Raw genomic sequence first — 26617 nt, 5'->3', positions numbered from 1 at the left:
AAAAAAAAATCCCCTATGTCAGGAAGACTTTAAAAATAGAAAAACAGCAAAACCAAGTGAAATGCTCAATTTAAGGTTCCCTTTATCCACCCCATCTGCTACTCAGTCTCTTCCCCCTCCCCCCTTTGGTTCTCACTCATTTATTGAAAAGAGGAAGTAGGGCTGTGTCCTCGGAGCTCCTTGTTGTGCTTTGCTCCCATTCAGTTCTTGCATGCAGTGACCCAGTTCCTCTTCCAGTTCTGTGAGTAGGGCTTCTGTAGAGGCCGTCGCTTTGGCCATTCACATTGCGTGGGCGATGCTAATAGCACTTTACTTGTTCTGTTTTATTTTTCTTAAACAGCATCCTGAAAGCAATGAAGTCGGCCTCTGCCAACTGTAGCCTTCCCCAGGCAAGTCTGCATAGTGAACTGCAAGTAATTTGCTGCTTAGCTGAGGCCTGCAACGGCCTGTGCCCAAGGAAATAACCAAACATTTCTGTTTGTATGTTCATAGAGCACAGCAAAATCTGATGCTGATATACTGGTGGAAAAAGAACATTTCTTTCCATCTCATAAATATCTGTTGGACAAGCCAAATCTTCTAACTCGCACTGGTAGGTGTGCCAGGGTTGTTTTAATTCCACATTGTTCCTTGATGCTTGCCTCCTCATTTCTTGATGGTGAATGCCTTTCGTAATGCTTTCTGGTTTCTGGAAGGAAGAGTTGACTAGTGTCTTTCTCTGGAATGGCTTGCAACCAGGGGCGTAGCCAGACATCAAGGTGGGAGGGGGCCAGAGCCCAAGGTGGGGGGGGGCAAATTTTGGTTGCCTCCCTGCCACCGCCCCACCCTGCTGTCTCGCCACCCCCCCCCCCCCCTCAGCTGCCCACTGCCACCGCTGTACATCTTGATTGACGGGAGTCCCCAACCCCCGTGTACACCCCCTTGCAAATAAGCGCTGTGTAAGTTAAGTGGGAATTTCCAGAACAGCATATAAGCGCCATAGAAGTATTTACATGTGTAACATCCGTGTAAATACAAGTGCCCGATTTGTAGAATTGATCTTTTAAAGGGTACAAACTATTTTATTGAGCCTATACATGGAACCTGGAATATACAATATACAATCTTCATTCCCTTCGACCTTCACGTTGCCTGACACATACCTCTCATTCGACCACAATACAACCTTGTATTTTTTATTTATTTTATTTTTGTTACATTTGTACCCCACGCTTTCCCACTCATAGTAGGTTCAATGCGGCTTGCATATTATATACAGGTACTTATTTGTACCTGGGGCAATGGAGGGTTAAGTGACTCGCCCAGAGTCACAAGGAGCTGCCTGTGCCTGCAGTGAGAATCGAACCCAGTTCCCCAGGACCAAAGTCCACCACGCTAACCACTAGGCCACTCCTCCACTGGCGAATGACTTTACGGTATTATGTAAGCCACACTGAGCCTGCGAATAGGTGGGAAAATGTGGGGTACAAATGTAACAAATAAACAAAGCAGAGGTTTCTGCTTTTGTCCTCTGTGTGAAGATCTCCAGTTTGAAGCTTCTTTCATGCCAAATTCGGCTGTATTGAAGCAGAAGCGTCCTGAGCCGGAAATGTGCCCTGTGCAACACAACCCTAGCACCCCTGCCCTGCATCTTGGCCAAGCAGGGGATGCAATGAATGGGGAGCAATTTTGGCAGCCGCACCTCCTGCAGATTGCTCACTACGGCTGTGTGCTGACGTGCCTCCCTGCAGTTACCCTGTGCTATTAATCTTTAGTGGTGACCCCTTCTTCTCACCCTAATCCTTGCTAACATAGGGACTTCTGCCACTCACTGGTGAGCCGTGCAGTTAACTTTTATGGGACCTTTAGCTCCTGTGTTGGTCTCCTTTTTTCCAAGGGGAACTGCCCATGAAGTTGGTGTCCTGCCTCCAGTTTTCTGGAATCTTAACTGAAATATGTAGTGGGTTGTTGTAATCAGTGGCGTAGCCAAGGGTGGGCCCGGGTGGGCCCAGGCCCACCCACTTTGGGTTTAGGCCCACCCAGTAGCAGCACACCTATGATGTGGCTGGCAGGGATCCCTAAGCCCCACCAGCCGAAAACTCCCAACTATCCCTCCTGCATACCTTGTAAATAGCAGATCTTCGCCTGCAGCGAGCAGCAACTGATGTATTCCCACCTATGCGGAAACAGGAAGTTGCATCAGAGGGAAGGCTGTGGGGCCAACATGAGCAGTGTGTATTAGTTGCTGCTCGCTGCCGGTGAAAGTCTGCTATTTAAAAGGTTAGGGGGATGTCTGAGAGACCATATGATATAAAGGCGAGAGCGGGAGAGACCAAAGCACGTGTGGGATAGGGCAGAGTTCTTCTGCCCACCCATCTTGGGCCCAGGCCCACCCAAAATTGGGTCTCTGGCTACGCCCCTGGTTGTGATATCTGGTAGCTTTGATATTAGTGGGTGGGGTCTCTACCAACCTTATTTTAAAAAAGGGTTCAAGAGTACAGTGAGGCTATTGTAAAATGATTTATGGCAGAAGTTCAAAAGAAGGGCCCTCAAGCAACAGATTCTGAGAGGACTCCCAAAGGGAAAGATCTGGATTCCCTTCTTCCTGGGGGGGCCTCTGCACGCAGGGGCTGTTTGAGTGGAATTTTCGCCACTTGCCTAGAGTGTGGAGCTGAGTGCTGAAGGTTACCCTGACTTCCCAGAAATCACCTTTTCAATCTGACACAAGTATTTCCAAAGCAGATAATGAGTTGTTGCTACTCCTTCAGCACAATCAGACTCTGAAAGAGCTCGTTACGGTACAGAAGATTAAGTGGGTTTTATTAAATGAGAGTTTGGGTTAGTGTGCTGAACAGGTGTTGCTGTCTGACTGCCGATAGTTGTTTCTTTCATTTGATTTCTAGAGGATCGTTCGGAAGACGCGTCAGTGAGGGATTCTTTGAGTACCGAGCAGTCCTATTCCTCCCCTCAGCGGACTTCGCTCTCTTCTATCCTTGGAGAGGAGCCTTCCTCCCCTGGCTCCATTCAGAAACTGATGGGGTTTGCCATCGGACAGGAAGCACAGAGGCCCTTTTCCCTGTCTCCATACCCAAACGCCAGTGCCAGTGAAAGGATGCCAGTGGACACATTGCTTCCAAAACAAATGATGCCACCTGTGTACAAGAGTGAGAACAATAGCATCTTGGCTTTCCCATCGACGTTTTACACTGCCAAAGCAAACCTGCTGTCTGCCAGCCTGAATCCAGCTGCCCGTAATAACGATTTGAGTCCCCCGAGTGATCAGTCGGAAGGGAGCAGCTCCGGCTCCGTGGATGAGGAACAGCTAGACACAGCTGAGATTGCGTTCCAGGTCAAAGAGCAGCTGTTGAAGCACAATATCGGCCAGCGCGTGTTTGGCCACTATGTCCTGGGGCTGTCGCAGGGGTCTGTCAGTGAAATCCTTGCCAGGCCTAAACCGTGGCGCAAGCTGACGGTGAAAGGGAAAGAACCTTTTATTAAAATGAAACAGTTTTTGTCCGATGAACAAAACGTCCTGGCTCTGAGAACCATCCAGGTCCGGCAACGAGGTGAGTGGTGCGCTGTTCTTCCCTTCCCACACAAAATTATTTACTTGTTAGGGTTTATCTACCGCCTTTTCACTCAAGGCGGTGTACAGTAAGAATAAATCAAACATAAGCAATAGATAATTACAGCAGTAAAAATATTCAAATAACAATACAAAGTATGGCATAGTATACTACTTACAATGTCAACACAATAGGTAATAAAACATTTTAATAGACAGCGTAGGGTATAAGCAAAGATGGAACATATAGATAGGTAAGAGAGTAAGAGGAGTTAGAAAATAAGGGGGCCCTTTTACGAAGAGGTGGTAAACCCAACGTGGGCTTAACCGATTGCTAAAAGGGAAATACCACCGGGCTACCGCAGCAGCCTGGCGATAGTTCCCTCCCCCAGTGCGCCCCATTTCCGGCGCTTCAAAAATATTTAAAGTTTTGTAGTGCTGGTGTGTACCTGGCGGTAATCAGGCAGTGCCTTGCACTGCCCAGTTACCACTGGGTTAGTGCGGGAGCCCTTACAGTCCCTTACCGCCAACTGAATGTGTGGCGGTAAGTGTTCCCCCCCCCCCCCAAATGTCCGCGCAGCAAGTGCTTCACTCGCTGCGCGGCCATTTCTTGAAAAAAACAAAGACCCGCCTTTAACCTGCTGTGGTAAAAGGCGGTCTTGGTGCACGTCAAAAACATGCGACGATGCCAGCACAGGCCCCTTTTTGCCATACCTTTCTAAAAGGACCCCAAGGTGACTAATTTAAAGAAATTAGCCCCTCAGAACACTATAAACGTTAAATTTGTGTTCTCTTGCACTGTGCTGTTCATTCATACATATTTATTTAAAGTATTTCCAGACTGTCTTTCTTTATCTGTGCTCATGATTGTAGAGGATTGTCACTCCACTCACGCCCGACTGTCTTTAGAATGAAACAGTTTCACAGATCCTCAAAATTAAACTTCTGAAAATATTCTGAACTGATTAAGGTGGCTAATGGGTTTGCTTTCTACCTTCAGATGTTAAAAGTAACACAGAAGATAGATTCAATTTGCAACTTCTTTAGAAACATACAAAGGCCAACTAATACGACTTATGGTGACATCATTTATCAAGGCGACTGATCCTAGTGACCAAGGGGTGGGGGAAATGAAGCACAAGCAAGAATCATTAACAATTTAGGAGGGCAGTTTTGAAAGCTATTTACCTGGATAAACTGGACTGTCTGAAAATTGCGGAGCTAAAAGTATGCTTCAGCCTTGATCGCACACATACCGTGTTTCCCCGAAAATAAGACACTGTCTTATATTAATTTTTGCCCCCAAAAATGCACTAGGTCTTATTTTCAGGGGCTGTCTTATTTTTCGGGGAAACATCGGGGTTGGATCGGGGTTGGCCCGCCCGCCCTCCGTCACTCCCGGAACTAACCTTAAACGCCTCCTTTCACCTTCGCAGCAAGCAGCAGCAGGGAAGGCCACTCCTTCCTTCCGTGTCCCGCCCTCGCCTGAGGTAACGTCTGCGAGGGCGGGGCATGGAAGGAAGGAGAGGTCTGCCCTGCTGCTGCTTGCTGCGAAGGTGAAAGAAGGTGTTTAAGGTTAGTTCCGGGAGCGACGGAGGGTGGGTGGAGGGGGGGCCCGCCGACCTCGGGTGGGGGGGGGGCGGCCCGGGGGTGGCCTTGTCCGGCTCTCGGTGGCCCTGCTTTCAAACAAAAATTTGCTAGGTCTTACTTTCGGGGGAGGCCTTATATCTACAAATTCAGGAAAACCTCTACTAGGTCTTATTTTCGGGGGATGTCTTACTTTTGGGGAAACAGGGTACTTTTAGCTGAGTTTTTAAAAAGGTGTTTCCGGAGATGTGTTTAGCTTGCCATAGGAAATCAGCATAGGTGCTTGGGATTTTCAAAAGAATATATGTTATTTTTACACTCCTCTCTTCCCCTCCGCTAGGGCCAGCTTTGCCAATTAACAGTTGCAAAAGCATTCGGATGCTTTTATCATGCCCACTTTGAGCTAGCTCATTTTCAAAATGAAATTATCTGCTTAGTTTCTCTTTAAAAATGAGCTGAAATATCAGCAGCGTTTTGTATACTGGGTGACTCAGAAGAATCGCTATGGAAAGAAAAATATCAAAAATTACCAATGACCAAAGCTTTTTTGATAGCAAAGAAAAGTATTATGGTGAAATGGCTAGACTGTCCCCCTCCCCCCCCCCCCCCCCAATTTTTGCAGAATGGAGAACCGTGTTATTGGATTACTTATGGGATGACATTCAAGACAGCTGCAATAAAAGCCGTTAACAAATGAGCTCTGTTTTATAAGATCTGGGAGCAGATGGGGGCTGAACTACCAGAGGCAGGAATTTGGGGATGTGAAGGATGAATTGTGAGACTAAATGAGTAAACAAGCTAAATTCTATCCTTCTCAATTAATAACATGGAAACGGGTAACAATAAGAAGATAACGTTACATTCCCCCTTGCCCCCCCCCCCCCCAATTAAAATGTCTGGTAAATGAGAGGCTTTTGAATTTGACTCAAGGAAGCCAGCTGGTGGTTACAGTTGGTTGTTTGTTGGAAGGTTCAAAAGTTGGGGGGAAAATTTGACACCAAAATGTGTATCACTCATTGTATTGTACTGCTTTGAAACCTATGTTGTACTGTTCATTTGCTGTCCACAGTTAAAAGTTAAATGATAAAAATGAGCTGTGTGTACCAGGGGCATAGCCAGAAGTTGATTTGGAGGGGTCCAGAGGTGGATTGGGGGCAGTGGCATAGCTAGGTGGGGCCACGGGGACCTGGACCCCCCAAGTTTGCTCTGGGCCCCTGGTTGGCTGGGGGGGGGTCCCCAACCACCGCCAGCTGAAGACCGTTGAGCGCTGGTCTGCGGCGCCACTGCCGCATTGTCTGCCCTGCTCTGTCTTCCCTTCAAGTCGGGCACGCTCCTTTTAGTGAAATTGAGCATGCTCAGTTTCACTAAAAGGAGCGTCCTGGATGTGAGGGGAAGAGAGGGCAGGCAATGCGGCGGCAGCAGAGACCAGCGCTGGACGAAATCTTCAGCAGGCGGGGGTTGGGGACCCCTGCCAGCCAAGATATACAGCGGCGGCGGAGGGGAGGCGGCGAGGTGGCGGCAGTAGGGCGGTGACCAAAATCTGCCCCCACCTTGGGCTCTGGCCCCTTCCTATCTCGAGGTCTGGCTACGCCCCTGATTGGGGGGCCAAGTATTTCCTATCAGTTCCCCCTCCCATTGCCACGTCCCCTCCCCTCCATCATACCTTTGCTGGCGGAGATGCTCAAGCCCCACCAGCCGGTTTTTCTGCTGGAGCCCTGCAGATGCTGCCTGAGAAGCGAGGAAGCAGGGGCGTCAGCACTGCTGCGCATATTCGGTTCAAATACATGAACTTGAACATGTGTGGAAGTGTCGGCATCGGTGGCTAGAGCACCCGCCAACTTCCTGCTGATCAGGCAGCACAGGCAAGGCTCCGGCTGCGAAACTCTTTAGCTGGCAGGGCTTGAGCACCCCCACCAGCCATCTGTTGGCTGCCACAGTTTTGGAGGAGCCCCCCCCCCCCCACCCCCCGCTGGCTACACCACTGGCACGTATACATGGAAAAGGGCTCTAATATTTAGCAACCACACAGGCTATTTGAAAATTTCCCCTATAATGAGTAAATGCAAACAAACATGTATAAGCTGATGTATAAAGTTATACACCCATAGTTGCCCACTTTATAGAGTAGTAGTAGGCATATGCACACATGGTTGGCGCCAATAAGCGGAAGTTATGCATGTAAGTGTTGGGCGCTATTCAATAAACAGTGAGCAGAAATTGCTTAGAGGCTCCTTTACCAAGCTGTGGCAAAAGGGGGCTGCACTGGCATCGTAGCGGGTAAAAGGGAAGTCTCTCTTTTCTGCAGAAAATGGCCGTGTGGCTAGTAACATAGTAGATGACGGCAGAAAAAGACCTGCACGGTCCATCCAGTCTGCCCAACAACATAAACTCATATGTGCTACTTTATGTGTATACTCTACCTTGATTTGTATCTGCCATTTTCAGGGCACAGACCGTAGAAGTCTTGCCCAGCACTAGCCCCGCCTCCCAACCACCAGCCCCGCCTCCCCCCACTGGCTCTGCCACCCAATCTCAAGTAAAGCACTTGCCGTGCGGCCGTTTCGGGGAGAGCCCTTACCGCCACCCAGGTGGCAGTAAGAGCTCTCACATTAACCCGGCGGTAACCGGGCAGCACGCAGCACTGCTCAATTACCGCTGGGTACACTCCGGCACAGCGCCAGATATGACGGCTCGCTGGAGGTAGGAAATACCGCCGGGCTGCTGCGGTAGCCCAGCAGTACTTCCTGTTTAGCGAGCAGTAAGCCCGCATTGGGCTTACCGCCACTTAGTAAAAGGGGCCCTTAGTGCATTTACATGTGGACGGAGCTGGGGTGTGTCGCCAAATGACTTGCATGGTGTACAGAATGTTGTCAGTTGTGCACATTGCACGGTGCACTGCAACTCACTCACGCCAGTCATTGACCTGTCATAATACCCAGTGTACCTGAATGTAACTCACCTTGAGCTACTACTGAAAAAGTTGTGAGCAAAATCCAAATAAATAAATTTTTAAAAAGTGGACCGTTGCAGCCTTGCGCTAGCAATTACATAATAGCCTAGGCATGCCCTGAAGTCATTATAGAATTGGTGTTAAGAGTTCCCCTTTCTTAGGGTTACCATATGTCTGGATTTAACCGGACATGTCCTCTTTTTGAGGGCATGTCCGGGCAACCGGACAGGTTTTGCCAATCTGCCCGTTTGTCCGGATTTCTGGACAAACGAGCAGGCTGGTGGGTGGGCCATCCTATAGGACGGCCCGCCCGCCAGCCTGCCCGTTTGTCCAGAAATTCGGACAAACGGGCAGATTACTAGCCTCCCCTCCCCTTACTTACTAATGCCCTGGTGGTCTAGTGACCTCTTACGCCTTTGGGACAGGAAAGAGCCCCCTCTTTCCTGCCCGGAGCGCTGCCCTGCATTTATCCTTCCTGTTGCTGATCCTCGGAGCCATTCAAAATGGCCGTCGAGAGTTGAAGTGACCTCGCAAGACTTCAACTCTCGGCAGCCATTTTGACTCGGCGCCGAGATCACCAACAGGAAGGATAAATGTAGGGCAGCGCTCCGGGCAGGAAAGAGGGGGCTCTTTCCTGCCCCGAAGAGGTCACTAGACCACCAGGGCAGTAGTAAGGTACGGGGAGGGGGGGCGACGGGGTATGTGACAGGGGAGAGGGGAAAATGTGACGGGGCGGAGCGAGGGTGTGAAATGGGGCGGGGTGTGTGGTGAGGGCGGGGCATGTGTCCTCCTTTTTGGGGGACAAAATATGGTAACCCTACCCTTTGTGGGACCTAAAATTAGGCATCAATTTGTAGAATTGCCACCATAATGTGTAAAGCGTTTTGTAATCACAGAAAGGAGGTATATCAAGTCCCATCCCCTTTCCCTTTCTTCTGTCAGCCCTTTTGATAGTATGTTTTATGCATTATTTATCGTTAATTTTTTTGTTCTTTTTTCTGTGTTATATTCATAACCCTGGATTGTTTTTCTTAGTTTTGGTAGAGAAGTAGACAGTGGGAACACACAAGTAGTTATCTGTCTCTGGATGCAGCAAACCCTTGCATAAGTGTTTCTAGAGTGTATATAATTGTTTATATTGCGTGAAATTCTCTAACACTCTACAGTGTACCTCAAAAGATTACCAATACACCATGCAACTTACTTTTTTATCGCTGAGAAAATTAAATGAATTTCATTTTCCAGCAATAAAAATGTAATTTGTGTTCTTGACTTGGCTTCCTGGCTTTCATTTTGAAGAGACAGTAATGCATGTGGATTTTGCTTATTGAATATATATTTTTTGAATGCCTACAAAACTGAACATCTTAAAATGGAAATTGCTAAAATATTCTTTGGAATTGATATGTTCCACAGCCACAGTTAGGCTGTGCTTTTATAAAAGTGCGTACAATTGCCCAGACTCTCTTCTTCTTTATTGTACGGCTTTTTTCCATGCCTGTTAAAATGTGATATATCCTGCAATTTACCTGCAAGCACCACTGAAGGAAAAAAACATGCACAATACTTTAAGTGCCGAGACTTGATGGCTCATGAGTTGAGACTTGCCTTATAGCTGCATAACTCTGAAGTGCTTATAGAGAGGGGAGCAGGCTAGGTAGAATGAGTTAAGATAGCTTTGTGATTTTATATTCCTAAAAACACAAGATCTACTGTATTTTTATGCGTATAGCCCCGGATTCTATATATCGCGCCCAAATTCCCACACTTTGTGCGTGCATCAGAATTGACTAATGAGCTTGGAAACTTCAGTAATTGGGTGCTAACAACCTTTGGCAGTCTTAAAAATGTGCATGTGCATCTCACTGTGCACAGCACCTAACTTCAATAGTGCATATCTGAAAAGGGGAAGTGGCCAGGGGCATGTCGGCATGGATTTACAGAATTCACCCAAAGTTAGGGTTACCATATTTTGTCCCCCAAAAAGGAGGACACATGCCCCACCCCACCACACCCCCGCCTCACCCCCTTTCACGCCCTCGCTCCCTGGCACATTTTCCTCTCCCCTTACCTTACTACTGCCCTGGTGGGCTAGTGACCTCTTTGGGGCAGGAAAGAGCCCCCTCTTTCCTGCCCGGAGCGCTGCCCTGCATTTATCCTTCCTGTTGGTGATCTCGGCGCCGATTCAAAATGGCCACCGAGAGTTGAAGTCTCACGAGGTCACTTCAACTCTTGGCAGCCATTTTGACTCGGCGCCGAGATCAGCAACAGGAAGGATAAATGCAGGGCAGCGCTCCGGGCAGGAAAGAGGGGGCTCTTTCCTGCCCCAAAGAGGTCACTAGCCCACCAGGGCAGTAGTAAGTAAGGGGAAGGGAGGCTAGCAATCTGCCCGTTTGGATTTCTGGACAAACAGGCAGGCTGGCAGGCGGGTCGTCCTAAGCACCTTAATTGAGTAGCAAGCCAGTGAGTGATGATAATTGGCTAATAACAACAAATTATAATCATTAATTGCAATAATTGCAATTATCTGCACTTCTATATAGGCCTATTTTAAAAAAAGGAGCTCATAAATTCTAACGTGCATAGCTGAAAAGGGGGCATGATAAGGGCATTCCTCAAGTTTACATGCATGGTTATAAATTTGGGGAAATGCGTCTACGTTTAGGGTATTTTCACTAGGTTTTCAGTGGCGTAAATATAGGCGCATTCCCTGGCCCCATGCAGTATTCCATAAACTGCGCCTAACTTTAGGTGCATTATATAGAATAGTGCTAAGCACCTTTTTTGGATGCGTCTGTATTTCAGACGCCATTTACGGAATCTGGTCCTATCCCCCAGCATAACCGCCGAAAAGGGGGGGGGCAGGGGGGACAAAATTCCCCGGGACGGCACTGCAGTCTCACCCGCCCTCCGTCATCGACTGTCTGCCCCTGCATTGAAATCGCAGTCTCACCTCCGTGAAAGCAGTGCTGCAGGCAGCAGAACGCCTCCCTTCTGCCCTCCTTCCCTCCCTGTGTCCCACCCTCGTCTGATGTAACTTCCGCGAGGTCGGGACACAAGGAGGGAAGGAGGGCCGAAGGGAGGCGTTCTGCTGCTTGCAGCGCTGCTTTCATGGAGGTGAGACTGCGATTTCAATGCAGGGGGCCCGGCCCAGTGGCGGACGGAGGGGGGGAGCGGCGGCAGCGACCTCGGGGGCGGTGGAGGGGGGAGCAGTGGCTGTGGCGATCTCGGGGGGAGCAGTGACGACCTTGGGGGGGTGGAGGTGGGAGCGGCGGCGGCAACCTCGGGGGGGGCAGAGTGGCGAGGGCGGCAGGGGCGGGGCCCTGGGGGCAGCCTTGCCCTGGGTCCAGCCCAGTCTCTCGGCGGCCCTGTCCCACAAATTCTATATATCGTGCCTACAGATTCATGCTGAAATCCAAGTGGATTCTGTAACAATGCGCGTAGCTTAACAAGCTAATGAGCACTGATAACAGCACTTAGCAAGCAATAATGAGCACTAATTGACACTGATTAGAATTTACGCGCGCAAATCGCTAAGCGTCTGTAATGAAGTGCGCTGAACTTCTAATGTGCGCCAGCGAAAAGGGATGTGGTTATGGGCAGGGAAATGGGAATTTCGTGGGAATTCTGAAATTTACGTGCATAGCTATAGAATATGGATCAGTGCTCGTAAATCTACATGCTGGGATTTATGCCGCATTTTTGTTGCTGTAAATGGATGTGCGTACTTTTAGGCACTGAGATATCAGCAAAGTGTATTCTATAATTAGCGCCTAAATCTAGGTAACGATTACAGAATCCACTTAGTCGGCACCAGTGGCGTAGCGAGGGGGGCTGCCACCCGGGGCGGGACAGTTCGCCGTTGCACCCCCCCCCCCCGCCCCCGGGTGCAGTATGATGACATACCCCCCCTCGGTGCATCGACACCCCCCCCCCCCCCGACCCAGTGCCCACCCTCTTCCGTCCAACCAGCTCCCTACCTTTAAAAAAATATCGGAATCCGAAGCGAGGCGCAGCGCCTCGCGCCTGCACGTAAAAGAAATGTGCACCGTCTCATCGGGCCTTCCCTCGCTCTGTTTGTCCCACCCTCCGCTGACGCAACTTCCTATTTCCGCAAGGGCGGGACAGACAGAGCGAGAGAAGGCCCGATGAGACGGTGCACATTTCTTTTACATGCAGGCGCGAGGCGCTGCGCCTTGCTTCGGATTCCGATATTTTTTTAAAGGTAGGGAGCTGGTTGGACGGAGGAGGGTGGACGCTGGGGGGGGGTGTCGATGCGTCGAGGGGGGGGAGCTGGCAGGGAGCACCCCCCCCCGAGCTGACACCCGGGGCGGACCGCCTCCTCCCGCCCCCCCTTGCTACGCCACTGGTCGGCACTGATTTCAGCGCCAATATTTTTTAGGCGCCATATATAGAGTCTCCCCCCTATATGCATAAAAATACAGTAGCTAGAATCCTCTAAACGCCTTGTAGAATGGTAGTGGAAGTAGCCAAATACCAAATCGTAATGAAAATACCTCCCACGGCTATCAGTAAAGAAGGTTTGTAGTCACAGGTTGTGTGTTTTATTTAATGTAGTTTAATAATTTTAAGGGGGAAAAACTGCCTCAAAGTACTTGGACTAATACCAATGCACAAAAGATAGACGATCCTGTTGACCAATCTCTCGGTCTTTAAGGGATCTGTTCATTATCATCGGCAGAACCCCCCCCCCCCCACCAAGAATTTGATGCCACAGGGTATGATACTCATCAAACACATAAATGGCAAGAGGCGTACTCACTCGCAAATGCGCAGTAGAGACCCTCTCTGTCCCGCCCCCGCGTCAATACGTGATGACAGGGGCATGACAGAGAGGGAACCTGCGCACCTGCAAGTGAGGGAACCGCCGTCGCCACCGCTCCCCCCCCCAGGGTTGCCGCTACAGCTCCCCCCACCCACCCAGAGTCGCCGCCGCCACCCCCCACCCTCCACCCGGCCCGGGTACCTGGCTTCACTATTCAAACTGCCGGAGCACAGCATACAGCTCATCTGAGCTGCTGTTGGCCTTCCTTACCTGCCTGTGTCCCGCCCCCGCCGACGTTACGTCACACAAGGGCGGAACACACGCAGAGAAGAAGGAAGGCCAACGGGAGCTCAGATGAGCTGTGTGCTGCATTCCAGCGGTTTGAATAGTGAAGACAGGTACCCGGCTCGGGTGGAGGGGTGGCGGAGGGGACTCCGGGGAGAGGGGGCGGCGGCGGCGACTCCGGGGGGGGGAGGGACAGCGGCTACCTATTCAGGGGGGGGGCCTTTCAAACCCCCCTCCCTTTCCTTTACTAGCCCGTTTTTACGGGCTCAACGGCTAGTCAATATATAAAGGATAGTAAACAGATGAATGTAAAAGCACTTAGCTCTCCTTATTCCAATATTGAATCATAGCCACAGCTTCCTTTCGACCGACGTTGGCCAGCGTTTCGCTGTGCTTACAGCAAGCTCTAGCAGCTTCAGGGTCCGTGTAGGAAAACAGTTGGCGTCTTTAGAAAATCCACTTCTACTATCACCCGCCCAATCACTTCCTCTTTCTCCCCTACTTAATCTCTTCACACTACTAACTGTATCTGATATTCTGGAATGACAATGTCATAACAAAACTATGTAAGCCACATTGAGCCTGCAAATAGGTGGGATAATGTGGGATACAAATGCAAAAAAAATAAAAATAAATAAAATATCCTGTCTGGTTAACCTGGTTAACAGTAGTCCAGATTCTGGATTTATTCTAGTGGAATAACCCCCCCTGTTTACTAAAGCATAGCTCGAGTTATCTGCAACAGGGCCCATTTTATTCCTATGGGCCCTGCTGCAGATAACTCGAGCTAAGTTTAAGTAAACAACCCCCTCAATGTATGAAGTCACAGTGTTGAGCAGGGATGGCCGATGGGGAGGGTGGAGGGATGCAGGGCCACACGTAGAGACTTGCTGCACCTAAGTCAGGAAAGTGAGATTATGTGGATAGTCATGCTGGGGCCCTTTTACCAAGCCGCATAGGCACCTATGCGTGCCCAATGCACGCCAGTTCCATGTTACCGCCTGGCTACCACATGGCCCTTGCGGTAATTTCATTTTTGGCGCACGTCCACTACATGCGTTTCCGAAATTTTTTTTTTGATTTCCTGGCAGATGTCAGCTACTCACGCCGTGGCAGTTGGTGCATGTAGGTCATTACTGCCCGGTTTACCGCGTGAGAGTTTACTGCTAGGTCAACGGCTGGCGGTAAAGTCTCAGACCCAAAATGGATGCGCCGCAATTTTCATTTTGCCCGCACGTCCATTTTGGGCAAAAAATTTTAAAAAGGCCTTTTTTACGGGTGCGCTGAACAGTGATTCTGTGCGCCCCCAAGACCTACACTACTGCAGGCCATTTTTCAGCGCACCTTAATAAAAGGACCCCTCGGTTGGTAGTGCCGACCCTGAGTCTGATCTCGGGTAAGATGAGCCCCCTCTGCAGTTCATCCCAGTGGATTCAAGAGATCACCATGGCTGGGATATCAAGCAACGATGAAAGATTTTGGGATCCACTGGCTGTGCTTTTGGAGGAAGCTTGTACAGCTGCCACCCAGTCAGTGGCGATCCCCGGGTGCAGCGGCGTCCCCGTCCCCCCAGGGTGCAGCAAGACACCCCCCCCCCCCCCCGGCACAATAACACTCCCTTCCCCAGCACTTCATTCCCCCCCCCCCCCCCCCCGGGTGCATTCTTGGCTGCTGGAGGGTGCAGAGAGCAGCCGCGCGCCTGTCGACTCCACTGGCTCCCTCTGCCCGGAACAGGAAGTAACATGTTCCGGGGCAGAGGGAGCAGGGAACCAGCAGAGCCGACAGGCGCACGGCTGCTCTCTGTACCCTCCAGCAGCATGCACCCGGGGCGGACCGCCCCCACCGCGCCGCCCTTGCTACACCGCTGCACCCAGTTGCACCCTGTACTCTGCTTTTCCTTGTGCCTCATGGATCTTTGTGAGGGTTTTAGTAGTGACCAATGCCAGTATTTTGATAATGGAGATTCTCCAGGGGAATAATTTGATAACAAGGCACCTCTGCCAAACTTCCAAACAGGTGTGCTGAGAAATTGATCTACTGATTAAGATCAGTTACATTCATATGATTATAAAATTTTGAAAAGGATAGAAATATTTTTTTAAGAGTGGAGCCACTAAGGGGTCCTATTACAAAGGCGTGCTGAAAAATGGCTTGCGGTCGTGTAGGCGTGGGTTTTGGGTGCACACTGATCCACTTTTCAGCGCACCTGTATAAAAGGCCATTTAAAAATTTTTGACGGAAATGGACGCGGCAAAATCAAAATTGCCGCGCATCCATTTTTGTGTCTGAGACCTTAACGCCAGCCATTGACCTAGCAGTAAAGACTCACGTGGTAACCGGGCAGTAACGACCTACGCGTGTCAAGTGCTACTTGCCGCGCGTCCAATACGCGAGTCTGAAAATATTAATTATTTTTCGGACGCGCATATCGGACGCACCTCAAAAAATGAAATTACCGCAAGAGCCACGCAGTAGTTGTGCGGTAACTCCATTTTAGCGTGCATTTGGCGCGCGTAGATGCTTACGCGGTTTAGTAAAAGGGCCCCTAAGAGAGGAAGATGAAAGAACAAACAGGAGCTATGAAGAACTGAGGTGTTGGCCGAGATATCATTATTATCCATAAATACCTACCATCTGATGGTCCAGAAAATAATTTGAGAGAGTGAGTGGATTTGTTGATCTATGAAAACAGTTTACGACCTAATTAACTTTCGTAAATCACTGAAGACTTATCTCTTCAACAAGGCATACCACAATGATCCATAATAGGAACTGTAACGCATTACCACTTACCTGATATTTCGAATGTTTTCTCTGTATACCTGATTGCTTAATTTTACTATGTCATCCATGTTCTTTATGTAATATTAATGGTATCTTTCACTCTGGATTGGCGAATGCCATGACGGAACATTGTAAGCCACATTGAGCCTGCAAATAGGTGGGAAAATGTGGGATACAAATGCAACAAATAAATAAATAAATATTTGCATGCCCTTAGCTGGCAGTGCACAAATTTTCACACGCAAATTTATGCCTGCTCTAGTAAAGGTATAAATGTGTACATGAACTCTCTGTGTGTATTCATGTATTCTATTGCAGCTGTACCCAAACTACACCCCTGGGACACCTTATACAATACACGTGCCATTTTGTCAGCATGCACATTTCGACAAAACAAAGGGCAGAGGGAAACCTCTACGTCAAAAAGTCCAAGCAAGGAGAAGTAGAGGCTGACCAAGAAAGGCGAATCCACACATTTTGTGCAGAAATAGTTTGTTACTGCTGATCACATTCGAACATGCAATTTTAAAAAGAGCCCTTTTCTGCATGTAAAACATGTTTTCTATATGGAAAATGGAGGAGTGGCCTAGTGGTTAGGGTGGTGGACTTTGGTCCTGGGGAACTGAGGAACTGAGTTTGATTCCCACTTCAGGCACAGGCAGCTCCTTGTGACCCTGGGCAAGTCACTTAACCCTCCATTGCCCCATGTAAGCCGCATTGAGCCTGCCATGAGTGGGAAAGCGCGGGGTACAAATGTAACAAAAATAAAATAGATACTATTGGAGATTCTACATGGAATGTTGCTACTATTGGAGATTCTACATGGAATGTTGCTATTCCACTAGCAACAATCCATGTAGAAGGCTGCGCAAGCTTCTGATTCTGTGAGTCTGACGTGCAGGACGTCAGACTCACAGAAGCAGAAGCCTGCGCGGCCACATTGGTGATCCATGTAGAATCTCAAATAGTAGCAACAGTGGAGGAGTGGCCTAGTGGTTAGGGTGGTGGACTTTGGTCCTGAGGAACTGAGTTTGATTCCCACTTCAGGCACAGGCAGCTCCTTGTGACTCTGGGCAAGTCACTTAACCCTCCATTGCCCCATGTAAGCCGCATTGAGCCTGCCATGAGTGGGAAAGCGCAGGGTACAAATGTAACAAAAAAAATGTTTTCTAAAATTAATCCCCCTGGTGATTTTGAAAATGTTCTCAATTTAAACCAAATTTTGTTTCCTTTCAACCTATTTAAGGAGCTCTGTGCTCCTAGGTGTAGCTTCACGGAAACCAGACACCAGTCAGAAGAGATGTTTCCTTCAAAAACTGGCTGCGTGCAAGTATTGAATCTACAGGTTGAGCTTGTGACAGACGAGAAACCTAACGTCTCTCTTCTCATGCCTCTTTGACCAGGCAGCATCACTCCACGCATCAGGACTCCGGAAACTGGCTCTGATGATGCCATAAAGAATATCCTTGAGCAAGCGAAAAAGGAGATCCAGTCTCAAAAAGGGGGTGAGTGTTGCCCCTATCCGAAACGTAGCATCTCGCTGCAATTAGGAGAGTCTCTGGAGGCAGGCTTATAACAAGGCGGCAGCATGTAGGCACTTAATATACCCAGGTAGTGAGCCTGATCCATAAGAATGTTTACACGCCCAGTTTTTATTGGTGAAAGAAAACAACATTACAACGTTCGAATGCCATAAACAAAAATAACTAAGTCATGTAACTTTGATAATATACACATTGGCAGACAAAATATCACCATTTTATAGTAACTCAATAAACAGTAACCCCCCCCCCCCCCCCCAGCATTACCTTCTGTGCCCCCCCTGCCCAATAGGTGCTTATGCTTATTCCATAGCTAGAGAAGTTTGTCTTTAACCCCTCCCCCCCCAAGCTCCTAATACTTTCAAGTTGTTTTTACATAAGCCATGTTTGACTTGTAACGTTTTTGTAATGAACAAATCAGCAATACAACACCAGAATCCTATCATTTTTTTCCCTTTAACCTCCAGTACCAATCATACACTTATCCCAAGTCTCCCCTTCCCATTCCTCAAACCAGTAAACTACCCATAAACGCAAGTGTTCTTATAGAACTGGCATCAGCACGCCTAAATGTAGGCACACACATGCACACCTGGTCAACGGCTGCAGTAAATGGGCATGGTTCAGTTCAATGTGGCATCTTTTACAGTATTCTGAAAGTTTCCCACTTAAATGTTGGTCATGGCTATGCCCCCTTGCATTTACACACAAAGCAATTTTAGCACGTAATTACAGAATAGGGGATGGGACTTGATATACCACCTTTCTGTGGTTACAATCATAGTGATTTACATATTATGTACTGGTACTTATTTTGTACCTGGGGCAATGGAGGGTTAAAGGCTCCTTTTACTAAGCGGCAGTAAGCCCAACGCTGGCTTACTGTTGGCTACACAGGAAGTACCACAGCAGCCCAGCAGTACTTCCTACCCCCAGCGCGCCGTCATTTCCGGCGCTACAAAAATATATTTATATATTTATTTTTGTAGCTCTGAAGTGTACCCACCGGTAATCAGGCAGTGCCGCGCGCTGCCCGGTTACTGCTGGGTTAATGTGGGAGCCCTTACCACCACCTCAATGAATGGCGGTAAGGGCCCCCCCCCCCCCAAAAAAAATGGCCACGCAGCAAGTGCTTTTACTTGCCATACGGCCATTTCCTGCAGGAAGTCGAGACTTCCCTTTTACCAGCTCTGGTAAAAGGGGGCCTCGGCGCATGTGTAAAACACGTGCTGACGACAGTCCCAGCCAGCCCCCTTTTGCCGCAGCTTGGTAAAAAGGGCCCTAAGTGACTTGCCCAGAGTCGCAAGGATTTGCAGTGGGAATTGGACCCAGTTCCGAGGTTCTCATACCACTGCACTATCAGACTTCTCCACATAGCGGTCAGGCATGCTCCTCCAATTTACATGTGAATGGCAGTAGTCTATAAATGTAAGCATACAAATGGTGCTTAAATCTGGATGGTCTGTTATAGAACGAGGAGGTCTATACGTTACTTACTGTGCCAGTAATTAATTTCTGAACGTCTTGGTTCGCTGCTGGAATGAGAAAGGAAGTTAAGCATTGTCTTCCTCCTGATGGATATTTTATAGGTAATTATTGTGCTGACATTGTAAGTAACATACTACAGCATACTGGGCTAGATTCTATATATGGTGCCTAAAAAAATTTGGCGCCAAAAAATACCCGCTTCAGCGGTATTCTATAAGCCGCACCTAAAGTTCGGTGTGGTTTATAGAATTAATGCTTAAGCGGATAGGTCGTGCGTAAATTTAGTCACCACCATTAGCACCAATGAAAACGTGATGCAAATGCCCATGCCTAAATTTATACACGGAGCGCCATTATTCTGTAATTACGCATGTAATTCAAAACTATGCCCCCGATCCACCCCGAAACTTCCATGACTGTCCAGTTTCCACGCCTCCTTTTTTGGACCATGCATAAACTTTAGGCATGGATCTTAAGCCTAAATTTACTTGCATTAGTGGAGGAGTGGCCTAGTGGTTAGGGTGGTGGACTTTGGTCCTGGGGAACTGAGGAACTGAGTTCAATTCCCACTTCAGGCACAGGCAGCTCCTTGTGACTCTGGGCAAGTCACTTAACCCTCCATTGCCCCATGTAAGCCGCACTGAGCCTGCCATGAGTGGGAAAGTGCAGGGTACAAATGTACCCCCCCCCCCCCAAAAAAAAAAAAATTAAATCAAATTAATGCCAATAATTGTTAAAAACCCAATTATTGGCACTAATTGGCTCCTTATGCTATTAAATTGCGCATACAAATCAGGAATGTGCCTAAATTTGCGCATGCAATTTTTGGCATCCTTTATAGAATCAGGGGGAACTACGTACTGCTATTTGAATATTTTTACTGCTGTAATTATTGCCTATGTTCGACTTGTTCTTGCTATACACCGCCTTGGGTGAATTTCTCCAAAAAGACAGTAAATAAATCGTAATAAATAAATAAAATAAGCCTTGACTGAAAGACTGTAATGACAATCGCAACACTTCTGTCTCTTTTTATCACTGTTCGCTTGTAGGATTTGACCCCGTTTGCCTGTTGAAGATCTTTTATGATCTTTCATGAGCCGTGGAAAGGGGTGCTGGTCAGTTTAGGCTGGTTATTGTAGGCCCACTTTTATCTTTCAGTAAGCTTCATTAAAAGTATGCCCACCGTGCACTAGGCAACATTTTCTGAGCATGTGGCAACTGGTAATGAGTGTTCTCTGTTGTTATATTTGGCAGAAGGAGGAGAGTGTAATACTTTAGAGTACAGCATTACAGAGCTGAAAGTGACTTCATCCACAGCCAGTGCCATGGGTGAAGGGTATATTCTGGATCAGGCTATCCAGTGGCGTTCCGACCCTAGCTGACACCCGGGGCGGATCGCCGATGCGACCCCCCCCCCCCCCCGGGTGCACGCCATTAGGGGGGGGTGCTGCGGCGCGCGCCTGATGCCCTGTCTCCGAGTTCGCAATTCGCAAGTGTTCACTGCTCCCTCTGAGTCTGCCCCGGAACAACCTGTTCCGGGGCAGACTCAGAGGGAGCAGTGAACACATGCGAATTGCGAACTCGAACTGAGACAGGGCAACAGGCGCGCACCGCGGCACCCCCCCAGCGGCGTGCACCCGGGGTGGACCGCCCCCACCGCCCCCCCCCCTTCGTACGCCACTGAGGCTATCCTTTATCTTATACAAGTGAAGTAACGCATTCACCCACCCTAACTTAGGGGCCCTTTTAATAAGCCACGTAAGCGGGCCTGCGTGGACTATCAGAAACCAAGTCCAGGGAGGCAGAAAGAAAGAAGGATCTTAAAGAGGGAAGGGAGAGAGGGGTCGGGGATAGAAGGGAAGAGAGGGGGGTTTTGGGAGGGGGGCAGGGGGAATAGGGGGAGGGATCAATATGAAAAGAGATGTGGCAGGTGGTAAAATGTTATCTGCAAGAAGCGGGGGGAGGGGGGAAATTAAAAGATGGACGACTGAGTGTTTCATTATGTAACTATGCAAAAGAAGAGTTCTTTTATTTTTTTCATTTTCTTTATGCCTGTTAATGCACCCAAATATGTAAATGTAGTTTTGGAGTTGCCATTAATAAAATTGTTGAAACATAATAAGCCACCTAAGCGTCTACATGCACCCAACGCGCGCCAAAATGGAGTTACTGCCCGGCTACCATGTGCCTCTTGCGGTAATTTCATTTTTGGCGCGTCCAAAAAAATAATATTTTTGGGCGCACGTATTAGACGCGCGTAGGTCATTACTGCCCAGTTATCGCATGGACTTTACGCTAGGTCAGTGGCTAGCGGTAAGGTCTCAGACCCATAATGGAAATGCACCAGTTTTGATTTTGCCACACATCCATTTTCGGCAATTTTTTTTTTAAGTCATTTTTTTTGCAGGCGCGCTGAAAAATGGATCTGCGTGTGCCCAAAACACATGCCTACACTACCGCAGGCCATTTTTCAGTGCACCTTAGTAAAAGGACCCCTTAATTTGATACCACTCCTCCTAATGCAACTTGACAGAGACCACGTATTAACACTTGCTACGTATACTTATAAAATGTTGCCTAGTGCACGGGAGGACACCATGTTTGAACAAATCTCAGAAAACAGCGTGCATTATTTATGACAAATTAAAGCAAAATATTTGGGGGGGGGGGGTTCCTTTTGTTTCAGGTGGAAAACAACTTGTGAAATGTCAATGGGGTGACCCATGTCATTTCAAACAAATGCACATCCCTATTAATTGGCAGATTCCCTTATAGAGTCTCAGTGTGGTTTATTCAGTGGTGTAGCTACTATGGGGCCACGGGGGCTTGGGCCCCGTAGATTTGGCCCTGGACCCCCCTACCGACGACCCTCTCAACACCCCCTCCCGCCGCCAACTCCGCTGTCGCCGTCTGCTACCTTTGCTGGCGGGGGACCCCAACTCCCGCCAGCCGAAGTCTTCTTCCTTCGTTTTGTTTCTGAGTCTGACGGGAAGAAGACTTCGGCTGGCGGGAGTTGGGGGTCCCCCGCCAGCAAAGGTAGTAGACGGCGACGGCGGAGTTGGCGGCGGGAGGGGGGGTTGAGAGGGTTGGCGGCGGGGGGGGGGGTCAAAGTTGTTGGTGTCAGCAATGGCGGGGCGGGGGTGCGGTGTCGGCAATGGCGCCGAGGGGGGGGCTCTGGACCCCCCTCCTGCCGAAGTCTGGCTACGCCCCTGGGTTTATCAGTCAGGGCTCATCTTCCAGCCCTGGTGGTTTACCTGTTCTAGCAAGCCCAGCTTGTGTGTCTGCTCTACCCCTTTTTCTGTAAAACATGTAGACTTTGTCATAGGAACTGAGGGCCCCTTGTACCAAGCTGCGGCAAAAGGGTCCTGCGCTGGCATCAGCACATGTTTTTCGACGTGCACCGTGGCCCTCTTTTACCGCAGCAGGTAAAAGGTAGTCTTTCTTTTCTTCGGGAAATGGCTGTGCAGCAAGTGAAGCACTTGCCGTGTGGCCATTTCAAGGGGAGCCCTTACCGCCACCCATTGAGGTGGGGTAAGGGCTCCCACGCTAACCCGGCAGTAACCAGGCAGCACGCGGCACTGCCTGATTACTGCCGGGTATACACTGATGCTACAAAAATAAAAATATTTTTGTAGCATCAGTGTGTACCCGGCAGTAATCAGGCAGTGCCGCGTGCTGCCTGGTTACTGCCGGGTTAGCGTGGGAGCCCTTACCCCACCTCAAAAAAATATTTTTGTAGCGCTGGATATGACGGCGCGCTAGCCGGGAAGTACTTCCGTTTTAGCAAGTGGTAAGCCCACTTTGGGCTTACCGCTGCGTTGTAAAAGGACCCCTAAGTCACTGTGGAGCCCTTTTAATAAGGATGTTAAGCCCATAATGCGCGGTTAGTGCACACAAACAGGCTACTACAGAATGCGTCTTGTGGAAATTTCCCTGTTTACATGTGCTAACCCACGAATTACTTAATTAAAAATAAAAACTTTTAGGAGAGAGCGTAGAGAGTGGGGGTTCCCGTGTTATCCAGCTAGCGCATTCTGATTAACACGTGCTAGCTGGATGATGCAGAGTTAACGCAGCAGCACTGAGGGCCTCCTAAATAGAAAGCGGTAAGTACTCTCACATTAATTAACTCTGCAGGTACCACAAACTAATGACAACATTAGAGCATGATGTATTAAAACATTTTTAAAATCTCCCTATAAATGCTACATGAAATCTGGGCTTAGCATGCCAGAAAGTCCCACATTAAAAGGCATTAAGCCCAGATTTTATTGCATTTTAGTAAACAGGCTCCTATCCCCTGGATGTTATGTAGCGTGCCAAAATCCAAGTGTATTCTATAACACACGGAACTTAATTTGCTTAACAATCGAATCAGCGTTATTAACAGCACTTAGCAAGCAACAATGAGCATTAATTGGCAATAATTAAAATTACGTGCACAACCCCCAAGCATATTCTGTAACGCACTGTGCCTAAGTTTTAATGTGTACAGGCAAAAAGGAGCATGGCTATGGGTGGGAAAATAGGCATTTCCTGGGCATTCCAAAATGTATGCATGTTGTTATAGAATAGAAGTGGCCTAGTGGTTAGGGTGGTGGACTTTGGTCCTGAGGAACTGAGTTCGATTCCCGGCACAGGCAACTCCTTGTGACTCTGGGCAAGTCACTTAACCCTCCATTGCCTGCTGCATTGAGCCTGCCATGAGTGGGAAAGCATGGGATACAAATGTAATTAAAAAAAAATATATATATGGCCCTCTACGCCTATATCTACGTGCTGGGATTTACGCCATGTTTTGGTTGGTGTAAACTGATGCACATAATTTTAGGCGCTATGATGTTGACTACGTGTATTCTATATACCGCGCCCAAATCTAGGCGCCGCTTACAGAATACACTTAGATGGAAATGTTTTCCACATGGATTTTTTAAGTGCCATATATAGAATCTGGCCCTATGCGACTTTTCTACCTGCAATACTTCCAGTTCAGCCATCACAGGATGCACAAAAAGCCTTATTTACAAAAATGTTGTAGGATTTTGCAGTTGCCACACATTAATTGCCAAAATTAACTTCTCTATTAACTGTTGAGACCATTCCTAGCAGTTTCTCATTCAGTTAACCCAATGAACAATTTTTTAGGTGTAGATTGTAGAGTGGAGGAGTGGCCTAGTGGTTAGGGTGGTGGACTTTGGTCCTGGGGAACTGAGTTTGATTCCCGGCACAGGCAGCTCCTTGTGACTCTGGCCAAGTCATTTAACCCTCCATTGCCTGCCATGAGTGGGAAAAAGTGTGGGGTACAAATGTAACAAAAAAAAAAATAAGGTGACACAGTTAGCTTCAGAAGGCATTAACTGCATCACATTCCTGCTTATAATTAACATGTTAACTGTAAGGCACAATATCTGCCATTTCCCTGCCCCATTCCATGTTAACTATTAATGTAGAAGTTACCACGTGTTAACTGCTGAGATGCCACACTGTTACTATGCATTTATTGTCACGTTAACAGTTTTCACAGCTTAATAAATGATATAGAGGGGCATAATCGAACGGGGCCAGCCATCTATATGGGCGGCCATCTCTAAGGCCGGCCCCATAAAGAGGCATACCTGACCGTATTATCAAAACAAGATAGCCAGCCATCTTTCGTTTCGATAATATGGTCGGGGCCGGCCAAATCTCAACATTTGGGCCGGCGTTAGAGATCGCCGCCATTGGTTTCCGCCGATAATTGAAACTAATGGCGGCCATCTCACATGCCAGGACACCAACCGGGCAACCTAGGTGGCACTGCAGTGGACTTCACAAATTGCACCCAGGTGCATAGCTCCCTTACCTTGTGTGCTGAGCCCCCCCAAACCCACTAACCACAACTGTACAACTCTACCATAGCCCTTATGGGTGAAGGGGGGCACCTACATGTGGGTACAGTGGGTTTCGGGTGGGTTTTGGAGGGCTCACATTTACCACCACAAGTGTAACAGGTAGGATGGGGGTGGGCCTGGGCCCGCTGGCCTGGTCCACTGTACCCACTAAAAACTGCTCCAGGGACCTGCATAGTGCTGTGATGGAGCTGGGTATGACATTTGAGACTGGCACAAAAATGTTTATAATTTTGTTTTGGGTGGGAGGGGGTTGGTGACCACTGGGGGAGTAAGGGGAGGTGATCCCTGATTCCCTCCGGTGGTCATCTGGTCAGTTGGGGCACTTTTTTGAGGCTTGGTCCTAAAAATAAATGGACCAAGTAAAGCCAGCCAAGTGCTCGTCAGAGACGGCCTTCTTTTTTCCATTATCGAGCGAAGCCGGCCATCTCTTAACCACGCCCCCGCCCCGCCTTCTGTACCCTGCTGACACGCCCCCTTGAACTTTGGCCAGCCTTACGACAGAAAGCAGTTGAAGCCGGCCAAAATCGGCTTTCGATTATACCGATTTGGCCGGGTTTAGGAGATGGCCGGCCATCTCCTGATTTGTGTCGGCCGGCCTTCTCCTTCGAAAATAAGCAGGATAGTAACATAATAGATGACGGCAGATAAAGACCTGAATAGTCCTTCCAGTCTGCCCAATAGTCACACTCATTATCAGTTCATGATTAAACCAACAATGAATGTGGTATAAAATATGTATACTTGATCCTGATCTTTCTTTGCCGATATTCTAGTCATGTACATGTGTATGTGGTGTGTAATGTTAATGTATTCTTCATAGAATTACCCTCATAATATATTTCTAATCCAACAGGAGGCTTCAGGTTTTACTAAACCAAAGTGGGGGTTGGATATGGTCAGTTTACCAAAGTGGCAACCCTAAACAAAGACATAGAATGGTGTAACCTGCAAGGAGTGGAAGGTTCAACCTTAAACAAAGCCATAGATGAGTAGAACCTGCAAGGAGTGGTGAATACAACCCTAAACAAAGACATAGAGTGGTACAACCTGTAAGGAGTGGCAGATTCAACTTAAACATTCAATGGGGATATCCTGAAAACCCTGAATGGCTGGGTGTGCTCCGAGGACTGGGTTGAAAACCCCTGGCATAAAGGGATGTAGCCTGCAAGGAGCAGCAGATATTCTTCGACTGCCCTCCTGGTGAAGGTGGTGGAGAGAAAAACAGTGATGAAATTTAAAAATATGTGGGATAAATACAGAGGATGCCTTTATAGAAAGAAAATGGATTAAAAAAAAATTTTAAATGACCTCATGGCAGTTGATAAGTACATAAGTAATGCCATACTGGGAAAAGACCAAAGGTCCATTGAGCCCAGCATCCTGTCCCCGACAGCGGCCAATCCAGGTCAAGGGCACCTGGCAAGCTACCCAAACGTACAAACATTTTATACAAGTTATTCCCGAAATTGTGGATTTTTCCCAAGTCCATTTAGTAGCAGTCTATGGACTTGTCCTTTAGGAAACTGTCCAACCCCTTCACTACGTTCTCCAGCAATGAATTCCAGAGTTTAATTATGCGTTGGGTGAAGAAATATTTTCTCTGATTCATTTTAAATTTACTACACTGTAGTTTCATCGCATGCCCCCTAGTCCTAGTATTTTTGGAAAGCGTGAACAGACGCTTCACATCCACCTGTTCCACTCCACTCATTATTTTATATACCTCTATCATGTCTCCCCTCAGCCGTCTCTTCTCCA

General features: G+C 48.3%; 1 protein-coding gene across 1 annotated transcript in view; it reads left to right on the top strand.

Annotated features, from left to right (window-relative positions):
- Positions 1 to 26617, top strand: part of CUX2 (cut like homeobox 2) — a 521901-nt gene that overhangs the window by 456680 nt on the left and 38604 nt on the right. Inside the window, exons 12-15 of the mRNA XM_030219071.1 lie at positions 341 to 389; positions 493 to 592; positions 2883 to 3545; positions 17340 to 17441. Coding sequence (XP_030074931.1) covers positions 341 to 389; positions 493 to 592; positions 2883 to 3545; positions 17340 to 17441 — 914 coding nt within the window. The remainder of the gene's footprint in view (positions 1 to 340; positions 390 to 492; positions 593 to 2882; positions 3546 to 17339; positions 17442 to 26617) is intronic.

The sequence above is a fragment of the Microcaecilia unicolor genome, chromosome 11 (genome assembly GCF_901765095.1).
Source record: "Microcaecilia unicolor chromosome 11, aMicUni1.1, whole genome shotgun sequence".
Taxonomy (NCBI): domain Eukaryota; kingdom Metazoa; phylum Chordata; class Amphibia; order Gymnophiona; family Siphonopidae; genus Microcaecilia; species Microcaecilia unicolor.
Note: the sequence above shows the minus strand (reverse complement) of the source record. Positions and strands in the feature narration are given on the sequence as shown.